The sequence below is a fragment of the Aethalodelphis obliquidens genome, unplaced genomic scaffold (genome assembly GCF_003676395.1).
Source record: "Aethalodelphis obliquidens isolate GAN/ISIS:26980383/991018 unplaced genomic scaffold, ASM367639v1 scaffold9, whole genome shotgun sequence".
Taxonomy (NCBI): domain Eukaryota; kingdom Metazoa; phylum Chordata; class Mammalia; order Artiodactyla; family Delphinidae; genus Aethalodelphis; species Aethalodelphis obliquidens.
Genome location: NW_020837953.1, coordinates 15,265,050 through 15,280,173, shown reverse-complemented (window position 1 = coordinate 15,280,173; position 15,124 = coordinate 15,265,050). Strand labels below are relative to the sequence as shown.

The 15,124-nt window shown below is 39.2% G+C and overlaps 1 protein-coding gene across 4 annotated transcripts in view; it reads right to left on the bottom strand.

Annotated features, from left to right (window-relative positions):
• Positions 1 to 7,360, bottom strand: part of IPP (intracisternal A particle-promoted polypeptide) — a 40,289-nt gene extending 32,929 nt beyond the window's left edge. For 2 of the 4 annotated variants that reach the window (XM_027108694.1, XM_027108695.1), the window contains exons 1-2: positions 6,716 to 6,968; positions 4,023 to 4,354 (exon numbers count right to left, since the gene is read on the bottom strand). In XM_027108694.1, coding sequence (XP_026964495.1) covers positions 4,023 to 4,314 — 292 coding nt within the window. In that variant the 5' untranslated portion in view covers positions 4,315 to 4,354; positions 6,716 to 6,968. Of the gene's footprint in view, positions 1 to 4,022; positions 4,355 to 6,715; positions 6,969 to 7,005 lie in introns of those variants that run through there. The other 2 variants (XM_027108693.1, XM_027108692.1) reach the window with 2 other exon arrangements.
• Positions 7,361 to 15,124: the final 7,764 nt, after the last annotated feature.

The window sequence follows — 15,124 nt, the reverse complement described above, 5'->3', positions numbered from 1 at the left end:
CTGCATCTCACGGGGAGATAAGCTCAGGGCTTTGTGACCACCTAGAGGGGTGGGATAGGGAGGGTGGGAGGGAGACGCAAGACGGAGGGGATATGGGGATATATGTATACATATAGCTGATTCACTTTGTTATACAGTGGAAACTAACACAACACTGTAAAGCAATTATACTCCAAAAAAGATGTTAAAAATAAATAGATAAAATAAAATTCTAGCTCTACCCCAGCAGTATGACCTTCACCTTATGAAATCTAAATATACTTTCTGAGGGTTTAAAAACAAAAGTATTTTTACATTTATTAAAATTTATCTCATCTAACCTTCACATGAATTAAAAAGTGCTATTATCCCCAGTTTATGAATAAGGAGAATGAGGCTCTCACAAGCTCATTTCTATTTTTTAAGTACCTACTTTACATTACCTATAAAACTCTGTAAAGGCACAGGCCACACCTGTCTTGTTTACTATCATATCCCCAGTGCCTAGCTCAAAAAATATATTCACATATATATTGAAAGAATGAATGAATAATTGACTAAAGTTAAATGAAATGCTTTGTATCACACAGCTAGTTAGTGGCAGAGCTAGATCACAAACCCAGGTCATTTGATTTTAAGTGAAGTGCGTAAAAATCTATGGTGAGAAGAATCTGTTAAGACCTATTAGAATTGTGATCGGTTAATAAAGAATGTCCAGAGGAGGACTTCCCTGGTGGCGCAGTGGTTGGGAATCTGCCTGCCAATGCAGGGGACACAGGCTCGAGCCCTGGTCCGGGAGGATCCCACATGCTGCAGAGCAACTAAGCCCATGTACCACAACTACTGAGCCTGTGCTCTAGAGCCTGCGAACCACAACTACAGAGCCCGCGTGCCACAGCTACTGAAGCCCGCAGGCCTAGAGCCCATGCTCCGCAACAAGAGAAGCCACCGCAGTGAGAAGCCTGCGTACCGTGGTGAAGAGTGGCCCCCCCTCACCGCAACTAGAGAACAGCCTGTGCCAGCAAAGACCCAACACAGCCATAATTAATTAATTAATTAAAAAAAATGTCCAGAGGAGAGATTAATAGAATAACAGGTTTTGCTGCCCCATCCCAAAAAAGGAAATGCTATTACAATGAAAATCAAAAATCATGTTTTTAAAGAACTAATTGTATCAAAGATTACAAAGTTCCCTGTCCAATAAATACCCAATATTCATTTTCATTTAATCCGTACTAACAGAACCTTGATTTTGTTGTGAGTGGCAACTGTGTCCTGCTGAAAATTAAATTTCTCATCCTCCCTTGCAGATGGGGGTGAATTTTTTTTTTTGCGGTACGCGGGCCTCTCACTGTTGTGGCCTCTCCCGTTGCAGAGCACAGGCTCCGTACGCGCAGGCTCAGCGGCCATGGCTCACGGGCCCAGCCGTTCTGCGGCATGTGGGATCTTCCCGGACCGGGGCACGAACCCGTGTCCCCTGCTTCAGCAGGCAGACTCCCAACCACTGCGCCACCAGGGAAGCCCTGGGGGTGAATTTTTGACTGAGTTTGGCCAACTTGATACAGGTAGCAGTTATTGGGGAGGGCTACCAGAAAAGCTTAAAAAGGGATAGACTCAGCCGGCAGGTCCTTTTACCTTTTCCTCTTCTGCCTTCCACTGGCTAAAGTTCACTGATCATGAGATTAGAATCTACAAGCTATAGATGGTGGAGCAAAATGTTGGAAGAATAACAGGCTACTAATGACAAAAAGAAGCCACCATACCAGCCTTGGGATGGCTTCTATGGATTCATTTTTGTTGGAAAAATAAACTCCTGTCTTGTTATTTTATATCTTTTACTAGGGGCCAAATGCTGTTCTTTACTGTTAACCAATTTTACCTTAAATGTCAATATTCTACAACGTTATTATCCCCCAGATATGCTCAGTAGCTTTTATTTCTCTAGGTTTTACTACTTTTTATTCCTTTGATGGAAGTGCTAATCATCAGCTATATGGAGATGATGCCATGAACATTCTCTTTCACTAGATATCTCTTGTTGCTACCGTCAGACAGCAGAGGCAGAATAAGCAACTTGTGGAACTTCTTCTGTTTTTATGTTGTTTGACACTAATTGCATTGGATTAATCTGTATTAATTTATACTTTGCAAATAAGAGAAGCAGGGGCATTTATGAAATAGTTTAATCAGCTCACATAAGTCACTTAGAAAAGTGAGGTCAAGAACCCCTCAGTGTTAATCTGTACACTAGTCAATACGCAGAGCTGCACTGCTTTCAGCAGATAAAAGATAATCATTTTTATTTTTTTAATTTATTTTTTTAACGTGATAATCATTTTTACAATCGCAAATTAAAAGCTATTTTCTGAAAATTTCCAAAAAGGAATATGAAACTACACAAAGAAAAGAAATCACCTTGGGACTTCAGTGGTGGCGTAGTGGTTGAGAATCCGCTTGCCAATACAGGGGACATGGGTTAGAGCCCTGGTTTCGTCATTTTCCAGGTTTAAATAACATGCTTTAAGTAAACAATACTTTATCAGGCCATATCCCACCAAGTAGTCCTTTAAGGAGAGCAAGGTATAGTCTCAAAACTAGAGTGTAAACAAACATAGTCTTTGTTTTCAAACATTTTTTCCTGATTATAAGAGTAATATATATTCACTACAGAAAAAAACTTTAGGGACTTCCCTGGTGGCGCAGTGATTAAGAATCCGCCTGTCAACAATGCAGGGGACATGGGTTCGATCCCTGGTCCGGGAAGATCCCACATGACGCGGAGCAACTAAGCCTGTGCGCCACAGCTACTGAGCCTGCTCTCTAGAGCCTGCGAGCCACGACTACTGAAGCCCACGCGCCTAGAGCCCGTGCTCCGCAACAAGAGAAGTCACCACAATGAGAAGCCCGCGCACCACAACGAAGAGTAGCTCCTGCTCCCCACAACTAGAGAAAGCCAGCGCACAGCAACGAAGACCGAATGCAGCTAAAAATAAAATAAAAATTAAATCTTTTAAAAAAACTAAAACAAAATAACTTTAAGGCAGAAAAGCACAAAAATGAAAATCACATTTTCTCATACACATACACTTTTTTTTTTTTGGCCACACTGCACGACTTGTGGGAAGTGTGGAGTCCTAAAGACAGGACCACCAGGAAATCCCTATATTAACATTAATACTTTAGTGTATCTCTTTCAAATCTTTTTTCCATGTATATTTATGTTACATACAAGACATATTTTACACTATGGTTTTTGTGTACATTTTATAATGTATTAAAACTCTTCAAAAACATTTTAAAAATAAAAGTTTGTTTAAATTAATACATGCTGATTATAGACATATTGAGGAAAAAACAAAAAAAAGGGAAAAATAAGAATCTTCCGTATTCCATCATTTAGAGATAAACGCTTATAAATATTCTAGTCTCTTTCTGTGCACAAATACACAAATGAATTTTTTTTTTTTACAAAATTGTGGTGATACTTATATCCAGATTTTTTTCACTTAATATATTGCAAACATTCTTCCATGAGAATGTATATGTGTGTGTACATATATACAAATATAATTTGTGAGAACTAAAAATTATTCCATTATATATACATGTACCATAATTTATTTAACCATATAACCTACTGAGGGACAATCAAACTGTATTCCATTATATACTATTATAAATAATGTTACAATAAATGTAAATATTTGCCTGTATCACTAATTAATTCCTTAGGATTCCCAGAAAAGGAATACTGGGTCAAAAGATATGAACTTTTTATTTTGTTTTGATTTTTTTGGCCATGCCATGCAGCATTCAGGGATCTTAGTTCCCCGACCAGGGACTGAACCCGAGCCCCCTACAGTGGAAGGCGAAGTCTTAACAACAACTGGACCACCAGGCAAGTCCCGATATGACGTTTTTGAAGGCTCATAATAACATATTGTTAAATCACTTTCTATATGTTAGATCAAGTTATATTCCCATAGCAGAACGTGAGTGATTGCATCATTCTTCACTCAAAGCTACAAGTTCACTTAACATACCTGTGTAAATGAAATCTAGAAGTATTTGAAAGATTCCAGCTTCAATTCCTAGAATCTGTACAACATCTTTTGAGGACTCTTTCATTCCTCCAGCGAACAAAGCTGCAAAGTAAGGACTACTGGCAGCCAAAACCAGCCGATGAACTTTGAAAGTTTCCTTTCCAACTTGCAGCTGCACATCACAGAAATGCTGTCCATTTCTCATTTTATTGATCTGGGCCAAGATGAGTTGAGCATGTTTATCTGATGAAAAAGGACTATCACCAGCCTTGGCACAGCCCTCATTAGCCATGATGATGACAGATTAATTAAAAGGACTGTTGCCCATAATCTGGTCCCTGAAAAAAAAAAAAACCAAAGAGACCAAACAATGTATTTTTGTGTTTAACATGTCTTCTATTCATACACGTATGAAACATTCCCTATCCTCAAGGAGCTTACAATCTATTTAGGGACATAAAAACACATATGAAACAAATAAGGGCTAAATTGTGTGGTACTATTTCTAACAGGGTTTCAAAGAAGGGAATAAATAATGGGGCCTAAAATAATTAGATGGCGCTTCACAGCAGAAATGGAACCTGTACTGGACACTGAGTGACAGTGTATTAAGATATGAGGAGAGGGCATAAACCCTTTTGGGTGGAGTAAAGAAAATGAGGAAAGGCACAAAGATATAAAGATATTTTTGTACACTGCAGTAAGGAAGCACACATGGCAGCCAAAATGAACTTTCAAAAAACAATTGTGATCAGGCCAACTGTCTGCTTAAGATCCTTCAATTTGTACACTTCCCTTAGCACACAAAGCCCTTCAAATTTCACCTCTACCTATCCAGTCCTACCTCCTATAATCCTTTGAACTTAATACTCCAACAAAACCTAACAATTTGCAGTTCTCTAAACACATCTCTTTCATGGCACCCTTCCCCCTCCTTTTCTTTCTGGATCTTTGTTATAAATCAAGACTGTTCAAACTTACTTTCCTCCAGGAAATCTTCCCTGTTCCTCTTTCCTCTGGGTTTGGTGCTCACCCTAACCTTACCTATTTTACAGTATATTATCACATTCTACCTTGTCAGACATTTTACCACCCTACTCCCTACACAGACACACAGACACAACAAACACACACACACTCTGAAAGTTCTCTGAAAGACAACTCCTTAGGGACTATCTTTCATAGCTGTAGCACCAGTATCTAACATATCTTGTTTTCAAATGTTTGTGAAATAAATGAGCACAAAGAAATAACAATAATAGCTTAGGTTGTTTTTGTTTAATTCTGATAACTTTTCCACACATTATGCCAATTGTAATTCTCACAATAATTAAGAGGCTGGAAGAAAAAAATATTGTTATTTGAAATAAGAGAAGGAAACCGAAGCTCAGTTTCCCAAGGTCACAGAGTTAGTATAATGACAGTCCTGGTATTTAAACCCAGGTCTTCTCACTCTAAATCCTGGGTTTTTCCCATCATATCATGTGCATATAGAGAAGGAGCTTTGAAACCCAAGCATAGCAATTTAACATGAACCTTTACAGGTTTATGGAGAATAAACATGACAATAGTCATGTTTCAGAACTGTTATTTGAGCTTTCAGGGGATGAGCTAAGAGGTAGCAAAGTCTTAGAAAACAGCCTTCCAGCTTTAACAATGAGAATCAAAGGGATAAATCCAAGTTACTTTTTGAATAAAGAAACCATGAGATCCAGTAATATAAGAGATATGGAGATGAAGCACAGGGGAAATCTAAGATGACTAAGGTATTTAGGCATCAAGGAAAATTAGTAATAAGACTGACAGAAATGGTGTGACCTGATGTTAAAGAAAAGGGGGGGCTAAATTTATAGCATTCAGTCAAACTTATTAAAGTAAAAATAACTAAGCTGATTATCACGATTATCTAGGAATTAACTTATTGAGAAATTTTATTGAAAAGTTCCGAGGTAGCTGCTAAAACTTCACATCAACATATATGTCAACATATTACATTTAACTGGCATATAAAAGCAAACAGTGTATTTGTCTCTACATAGAAATTTGACCTGCAGATATTATTAAACATGGCATGGCTGTCAGGCTTTCTTCTGTTTTAGATTTCTTCCTATCAGCAGATTTTGGACCCAACTGGTTTGTTTAATTACAAGGTACCTCCTCTGCCCCCAACTTCAGGGCATCAAGCAGGGCATCAAGCACAGCTACTGAAATGCTGCCTCCTGCTACAAAAAAGTTACTGAATTATCCATCCACTCTGGCAGCCGACAGCAGAAATCCTACTCTATTACTACTACGCTTCTTAGTAACTGCTGATACTATCCCACTGCCACTGGAGTACTTCATTCCAAAAGGCGGCACGTGGTATGACCCTATTTCCAAAAGGAAAGAGCATAATTCAGGGACATCGCATACGGATGTAAGGGACGTGCCCCAAGAGACACAAACTTGAAAGGCAGATTATTTAGGAAACGGTGGAGACGCCCAGAGGAAGTAAAGAGGACCTGTTTAGTGGCCTCGAAGTCACTGCTGCGAGGATCTGGAAGCTGCTTCATTCAGCAAAGCGTGTCAGAAAGAATCCAGGACTAGCAAACGTCAAAAAAAATGAGGCTCTTTGTGCTTGACTTGGGGGCTGGACCTGGAGAGCTACCCCTAAGCTGCTGCGACACTAAAGGCAGATAAACATTCCGGTGCTACCTAAACGGCGGGGAAGACATCTCAAATACTTCTGGTGACAACAGACGGGCCGGAACTCGGCCTCGGATTCCCCAGTGGGGGCGGGGAGAAGAGAGGCAGGAAGGGACCGGACTAGACGACGTTCCGGGCGAAAACACTTCGATTATTAGAGGCACGCCTGAACGGCAGGAGGAAGCCGGTTCCTGAGGCTCCTCGCACTCTCCTCCTCAAGGATCCCGAGAGCCGGAGAGAGCCGAGGAGAAAATTCCCAATCCCGTCATAGGCGCCCCCGGGACGCAGGCCCTTCTTACCCGCCGCTTCCCCTTCCCGCTGGCGCCCGCTCAGGCTCTGCGTGCGCAGCCGCGATAAGCTAGCGCACAGACGGGGCGGGGAAAGCCCGGCGGGGTGACAAGGCGCGGGTGACTGGGCAGTGCGGATCGTTGAGGGCTTGAGGCGAGGCCCGGCCGGCTGAGGGGGCCTCTCCGCTCCGCTGGCAGGGCGGGTTTGCGCGTGCGCTCTGCTCTTTCGTTCACGGAGAGCGGCGGCTTTCCGTGCCGCGCTGCTGCGGCGGTGGGCTCGTGCTTGATTCCCGGCGGGCAATGGCCTTTGGCCAGCTTAAGCTCCCACCTTCTGGGGCTGGCCGGCTTGCTGTTTCCACGCCGCCTACCCTCTCTCGATTCTTGTGGCGTCTCAGACAGCCAGCGAGCGTCAGTGCTAATGAAAGAGTCGAGATCTCCTCTCCTCACGCAGCCTATGACGCTGCTCCCCAGAAGTCAACAACTGGCTGGCTAAACGGCTTGCAGTTTGCACCTCCAGGCCCATCCATCCTTCCAAGCTCCTGACTGCCCCACGGAGGGAACACACAGAGTAGAATTCAATGTTACCCACACCCAAGATCTGGACAAAGTCATTTCTGCAGTGAAAGGAATTGCAGGTGTATATGTCACTTCTTTTTCTGCTAGGTACAATATATTTTCCTCTTTTTTGTGTGTATTAATTTGTAAGAATCTTTCTTACAAATTCTATAACACTGTTATTTACGTTTACAACAGATCATTTTCCTAGGTCGGTTTACAAAGCAGCACACTTCTCATTTGCATGTGGGTCACTGAGGAGAAGAACTATGGGATTTTTTCAAAACAATAAAGATGGTGAGTAGCGCACACACAGACACACACAAAAAACACCCCCACATCACCGCACCCCTCACGCAGGGCTGGGCGCTTCTCTGTTCCTTACCATTCACTCAGATCACTTTGAGTCTCTGCCTGACTGAGCCCCGCGCTATGAGTGGATGTCTACTTTGAGTGAAGGGACAACTCAAAACGTCCAGTTATTTAAACTGTTGAACCTCATAATATGGCACATTTAAAAATGGCTTTCAAACTTTCGGACCCCAGCTCACAGTGAACAAAAACATTCTACATCAAACCGGATACCACATACCTACCACACAGATAGATATACACATCTGAAACAAAAATTTCACAAAACTCTTGTTGGGGAGGGGGAAATTTCCCGCTGTACTCATCTTGATTTCTTGTGTCTGGACTAATAATAAAATTGACACAAGACAGTTTAACAGGAAAAAAAAGAAAATTTAGTTGTTCACAAGGAGGACTCATAGAAAGGGGTTTAAGAAGTGGCCAAAGCAGACAGCTTTTATATATTTAAACAGAGAAACAATCAATTTATGAAGAATTGACAGGACAAAGAAACTAGGTTTTGGGAGTTCAATTAGCGAAGAATCTAAACAGTTTGGGCTTGGGGTAGTAAATGGGAGGAAGTAACAAGGTTTGTTTATACAGGCTTTTTGACCTGAATTCCCTATCTCTGGAGATAAGAGTGTCCTTCTACCTCCAAATGCAGGGAGTGCACCTTTCACGTGAGAGATTTATTTCCTGCTTTCAGGGAGATAGAAAGGAGGGTTAGAGTGTCTCTCTTGCGTTGGCCATCTCTTAAGTTACTTTAATTCAAAGAAATTGGGACTTCCCTGGTGGTGCAGTGGTTAAGAATCCGCCTGCCAATGCAGGGGACACGGGTTCGAGCCCTGGTCCGGGAAGATCCCACATGCCACAGAGCAACTAAGCCCATGCACCACAACTACTGAGCCTGTGCTCTAGAGCACGTGAGCCACAACTACTGAGCCTGCATGCCAAAACTACTGAAGCCTGTGCGCCTAGAGCCGGTGCTCCACAGCAAGAGAAGCCACCGCGAGCCACAACTACTGAGCCTGCATGCCAAAACTACTGAAGCCTGTGCACCTAGAGCCGGTGCTCCACAGCAAGAGAAGCCACCGCGATGAGAAGCCCACGCACTGCAGCGAAGAGTAGCCCCAGCTCACTTCAACTAGAGAAAGCCCACCTACAGCAACGAAGACCCAACGTGGCCAAAAATAAATAAATAAAATAAATTTAAAAAAAAAGATCAATATGCCATTGAGGTACATTTTGGGGCAACCTACCCTGGGCCCCAACACTTATTTATATTTACTACCAGCAATGCACTAAATTTCTATTGCTTCTTTTTGATTTCATTACCAAAAAAATGCTGAAAGGGAACTGTTGTAAGGAAAAATTGTCAAAGACTTGGAAATGAGCAAAAGAAATTACTTTTCAGTGTAAGCCTGGGCATTGTCTAGCAGACACTGGAAGGATTTGAATGCATAGGGATGTCTTTCTGTTGACTAAGATCTTTTACAAGAAAACTGGTAATATTTAGAATAATTCTTGTCCACGTCGAAGAAAAGATACCCCCAAACATTACATTTTATTGACCTATAGGGTATTAAACCACTTTGCCTCTGTTAGTGAATTCATTTCAATATTCTTGTTTCTTAGCAAATTCGTACAACATTCCTGTAACATTTTACTGGCTCACTCATTAATTAACGAGATAAATAACATTTTGACGTGTTTATTTTATATTCCTATGAAAATCGTCAGTTTACCTTTCAGAAAATTATACCTCAGCACCACTAAAATTAATTTCACAATTTACTATTGTATTGCACCTAGCAATATGAAAACTGGTGCTTAGAGCATATACCTAGGAGCAGAATTGCTGGAACATAGGATATGTGCATCTTCAATTTCATTAGAAAATACTTCTTTTCCAAACTCATTTTTCCAGTTTACATTTCCACCAGCAGCAAATGAGAGTTGCCTGGCTTCACATCCTTGCCAACACCTAGTATCATCAGATGTTTCAATTTTGTATAATCTGATGAGTGTAAAATGGTATTTTATTTTTATTATAATTTACATTCCCTGATTATTAATGAAATCAGGCAGTAAAAAGATGTTTATAAGCTGCTATGGACTGAATTTTGTCCCCCCACAACTTGTATGTTGAAGCCCTAATTCCCAATGTGATGATATTTGGAGGTGGGGCTTGAGGGAATTAATTAGGATTAGATGAGATCATGAGGATGGGGCCCTCATGATGGGATTAGTGCCCTTATAAGAAGAGACACCAGAGCATGCTTGCTCTCCCTCACTCCACCCACACATGCATGATAGAAGGCCATGTAAGTGTCTAGTGAAAAGGTGGCCAACTAGCCCCCATTTGCATAAAGAAGCAGTCATAAGAGCACATAGGGAGATGATGGCTGCCTATCACCAAGCCGAGAGAGAGAAGCGCAGAATGAAACCTACCTGGCTGGCAACTTGATCTTGGACTTTCCAGTCTCCAGAACTGTGAGAAATAAATTTCTGTTGTTTAAGCCAGGGGTCTGCAACCCCTGGTCCGTGGAGTGGTACCGGTCCACAGCTTGTTAGGAACCCGGCTGCACAGCAGGAGGTGGGCACTGAGGAGCAAAGCTTCATCTGCCGCTCCCCATCGCTCGCATTACTGCCTGAACCATCTCCCCTCCCACCCCCGTGGAAAAGTTGTCTTCCACAAAACCAGTCCCTGGTGCCAAAAAGGTTAGAGACCACTGATTTAAATGACCCAGTCTGTGGAATTTTGTTATGGCAGTCAAAGCTAACTAATACATAGGCCAGTTAAGTTTCCTTTTGTGTAGAATGGCTATACATGTGTTTTGCCCAGTTTTCCATTGAATTTTTAGTTTCTTATTTAGGATGTTTTTTGATTATATGTGTTGCCAATTTTTTATTCATTATCTCTCTTTTTTTTTTTTGGCCACACTGTGCGGCTTGCGGGATCTTAGTTCCCTGACCAGTGATCGAACCCGTGCCCCCTGCAATGGAAGCACAGAGTCCTAACCACTGGACCACCAGGGAATTTCCTTCATTGTCTCTTTTAATGAACAAAAATTTATAATTTTACCAGTGTATTAGTCTATTTATTTATGTTTTGCACTTTTGGTATGTTGCCTAAGAAATTCTTCTCCTCCCCAATGTTATAAAGATATTATATTATATTTTCTTCTAAAAGTGTTATAATGTCTCTTTTCACATTTACTTCTTTAAGTCACTAGGAATTAATTTTTGAGTATGGATTGGGATAGGGATCCAATTTTTTTCCCCATATGAATAACTAATTGTCACAACATTATTTACTGAATATTTCATATGTCCTCACTAATCTTCAATGCTAGCTCTTTCCCATTTTATGTTTCCTTTTGGGCTGGAATCAGTTCTCTATTCAGTTACATTGGTCTATTCATACATGCCCTGCTGCTTTAATTACTATACTTTTGTAATGGGTCTTGATATCTGGTAGAATAAGTTTCCCTGTCTTGTTCTTCTTCAGTGGTGTCTTGGCTATTCTTGGAACACCTGGTTCTTCCACATAGATTTTAGAACCAACCTGTCAAGTTTCACACACAAATACATACAAGGGGGGAAGGAGAGGTTCTACTAATATTTCAATAAACCTATAGGACAATTTGGAGAGAATTAACACCTTCATAATATAGAATACTTTTATCCATTAATAAAATTAAATTTTAGAAAAGTTTAAAGTTTTATATTTTTATTCATAAGGGTCTTATATATCTTTTATTAACTTTATTCCTGAGTACTTTCTCTTTGTACTATTATAAATAATATCTTTTTAAGAATTACATTTTGTTTGTTGGGGTACTTCTGTGTGTTGATTTTATGGACAACAACATTACTTAATTCACTTATTAATTAAAAAATTATCCATAGGGGCTTTGGGATTTTTCTGTGTAAATAATCATATCATCTGCACATATGACAGTTTTGCTTCTGTTTTTCCAAACCTTATACTTTATTTTTCTTGTCTTACTCAGCTAGCTAAGATCTCCAGTGTGAGGTTGACTGCAGATGCAGAGTAGTGTAGGAATTAATGCATAGCTTTGGAGCCAAATGCCTAAGTACAAAATCTAGCCCTGCCACTGAGTCCTTAAGCAATCTATTTAACTTTTCTTGAAACTCAGATTTCTCAAGTTAAACTATGCCTAATTATTGTACTTCATATCATTGTTGTAAGGATTAATTTAACATATATAAAGCAGTTAGTATCTGGCAACTGTTAGCACTTTAAAATTATTAATAAAACAAAAATAGTAATAATAGGGACTTCCCTTGTGGTCCAGTGGTTAAAAGTGCACGCTTCCATTGCAGGGGACTCAGGTTCAGTCCCTGTTCAGGGAACTAAGATCCCTCATGCTATGTGGCGTGGCCAAAAAATTAAAAACATTCGTTTTAATTTTTTAAAAAAAGTAATAGTAAATCAAGTATCCTTACACAGGTCCTGATTTTAAATAATATTTTACTATTAAATATAATGTTTGCTGTAGGTTATTTTTTGGTAGGCTTATTTTTATCAGGTAGTTCCCTTCAAATCCATCTACAACTACTACAATTAGTACTACTACAACTGATAGTGATGATAATACTGAACACATATGGTATTTGTTATGCTTTTAATCCCTAAATTTATTGCATCTCTTGAGTATTTCATGAATTGCCTTTTGGCAAACACCTTTTTTGTATCTTTTTTTAAAAACTGAAGTATAGTTGATTTACAATGTTGTGTTAGTTTCAGGTATACGACAAAGTGATTCTTTCTATATATATTCTTTTTCAGATTCTTTTCCATTATAGGTTATTACGAGATATTGAATATAGTTCCCTGTGCTATACAGTAGGTCCTTGTTATTTATCTGTTTCATATATAGTAGTGTGTATCTGTTAATTCCAAACTCCTAATTTATCCCTCTCCCTGCCTTTCCCTTTTGGTAACCACAAGTTTACTTTCTATGTCTATGAGTCTGTTTCTTTTTTGTAAATAAGTTCATTTGTATCACTTTTTTTTAGATTCCACATATAAGTAATATCATGTGATATATGTCTTTCTCTGACTGACTTCACTTTAGTATGATAATTTCTAGGTCCATCCACATTGCTGCAAATGACATTATTTCATTCTTTTTTATGGCTGAGTAATATTTTATATACATATAATGGAATATATATATACTCCATTGAAATATATAGATATATATATTACACCTTCTTTATCCATTCATCTGTTGATGGACACTTAGGTTGCTCCCATGTCTTGGCTATTGTAAATAGTGGTGCTATGAATTCTGTACCTGTTTAGATGATCATATGATTTTTCTTCTTTAGCCCGTTAATGTGCTAAATTGCATTAATAGGTTTTTTAATGCTAAAATAATCTTCATTTCTGATGCAAATTTCACTTGGTCCTCATGTGTTTATCATTAACTTAACATTGCTGGATTTACTTTGCTAACACTTTTTAAAAATATATTTACTTACTTATTTGGCTGCACCAGGTCTTAGTTGCAGCATCTGGGATCTTTGTTGTGGCATGTGGACTCTTAGTTGCGGCATGCATGTGAGATCTAGTTCCCTGACCAGGGATCAAACCCAGGCCCCCTGCATTGGGAGCACAGAATCTTAACCATTGAACCACCAGGGAAATCCTGCTGAGACTTTGCTTAGAATATGTGCATCAATATTCATGAGTGAGCCTAACCTTTAATTTTCCTTTGTTATACTACTCTTTTCTGATTTAAGTATCAATATTATACTAACTAACCCCCGACATGGTTTTAGGAGTGTTTTTCCTTTTTCTTTTTTTTTTTTTCTCTACATGAGTCTGAGTAAGATTGGAATTGAGTAAGATAGAAGCTGTTGAACTTGCCTGTAAAAATATATGGATCTGTTGTTTTCTTTGTGCAAAGATTTTTTTCAATCTCTATCACATTTTCTCTTTATTCTTGAGCAATTTTGCTAATTTATATTTTTCTATAAATTTGTTCTATTTAATTAAAATTTCAAATTCATTCACAGACAATGAAACAACAACATTGTTAACAATATTCTCAAATTTTAATCTCTGCTATTATCTATAGTCATGGCTCCTTTTTCATATTTATTTACGAATCTTTTTTTCTTGATAAATCCTGCCACAGGTTTCTCAATCTCATTATTCTTTTCAAAGAACTGACTTTTGACTTTGTTGATCCTCTCCGCTTTATCTTTGTTTCCTACCTCATTATTTTCTGTTTTTATGTTTATTATTTCCTTATTTTAGCTTTCATTGAATTTATTCTTTGCTTCTTTATCAGTTTAAGTTTTTCATTTGCTTAGTTCCTGACTTTTCAGTCTTTCTTATTTTAAAATATAGGTTTAAGGCTATAAATTTCTGTCTAAATATCGCTTATAGTGTAAGCATGAATAGTACCCCTGGGAGTTAGGTAACAAAGTAGCCCTGTTGGTTATAGATAGAAAAGAGGTAGAACTGACTACTGAAACATTGTTAAATTTCCTGGCAGTAGTGCTTAAAAACTCAGGCTCTGAAATCAGAATGTCTGAGTTGAAAACTTAGACTCTGACTCTTACTAGCTGTGTGACTTTTGGCTAGTTACTTAACTTCTCTATGTTTCAGTTTCTTCATTAGTAAAATGGAATGAATATCTATCTACTTATGGTGGTGTTATAAGTATGAAATGAGTTAATGCATGTAAAGTATTTATGCCATTTTCAGGAATAAACATTACCTCTTACTTTTCTTACATGTCTTTGTTGGTTGAAATGAGTGACCATGAATTTAGAGTGGCATCAGTCTACCCAGCTGAATGATTTTTCTTCAGCAGTGCTCCACAACCTGCCTGGATGCAGAAAATCAACCATTTGAATTGATCTAGGGTTAAGGTTTTGCTAGGTAGGTACTATGAAAAGAAAATCGGTCAAGGACCTTGAGAATGTTAATAAGATAGTGGTTGAATGGACTAGAAGAGTCCTTCTCAGAAGCCACAAGAAACTTGTTCAGTGTAGCATGACAACATACTCGAGGCCCCCAGATTAAGTCCTAGGTCTACCATTTGCGGAGATTCTCCTCTTGGTAATTTTCTATTTTTACTGAACTGAGGAAGGAAGAGAAAGGAGTCATGATAGTGAGCTTCACTTACTCATTTATTCAACCAGTGCTTAATGAGGGTCCACAATGTGCCTGGCACTTCA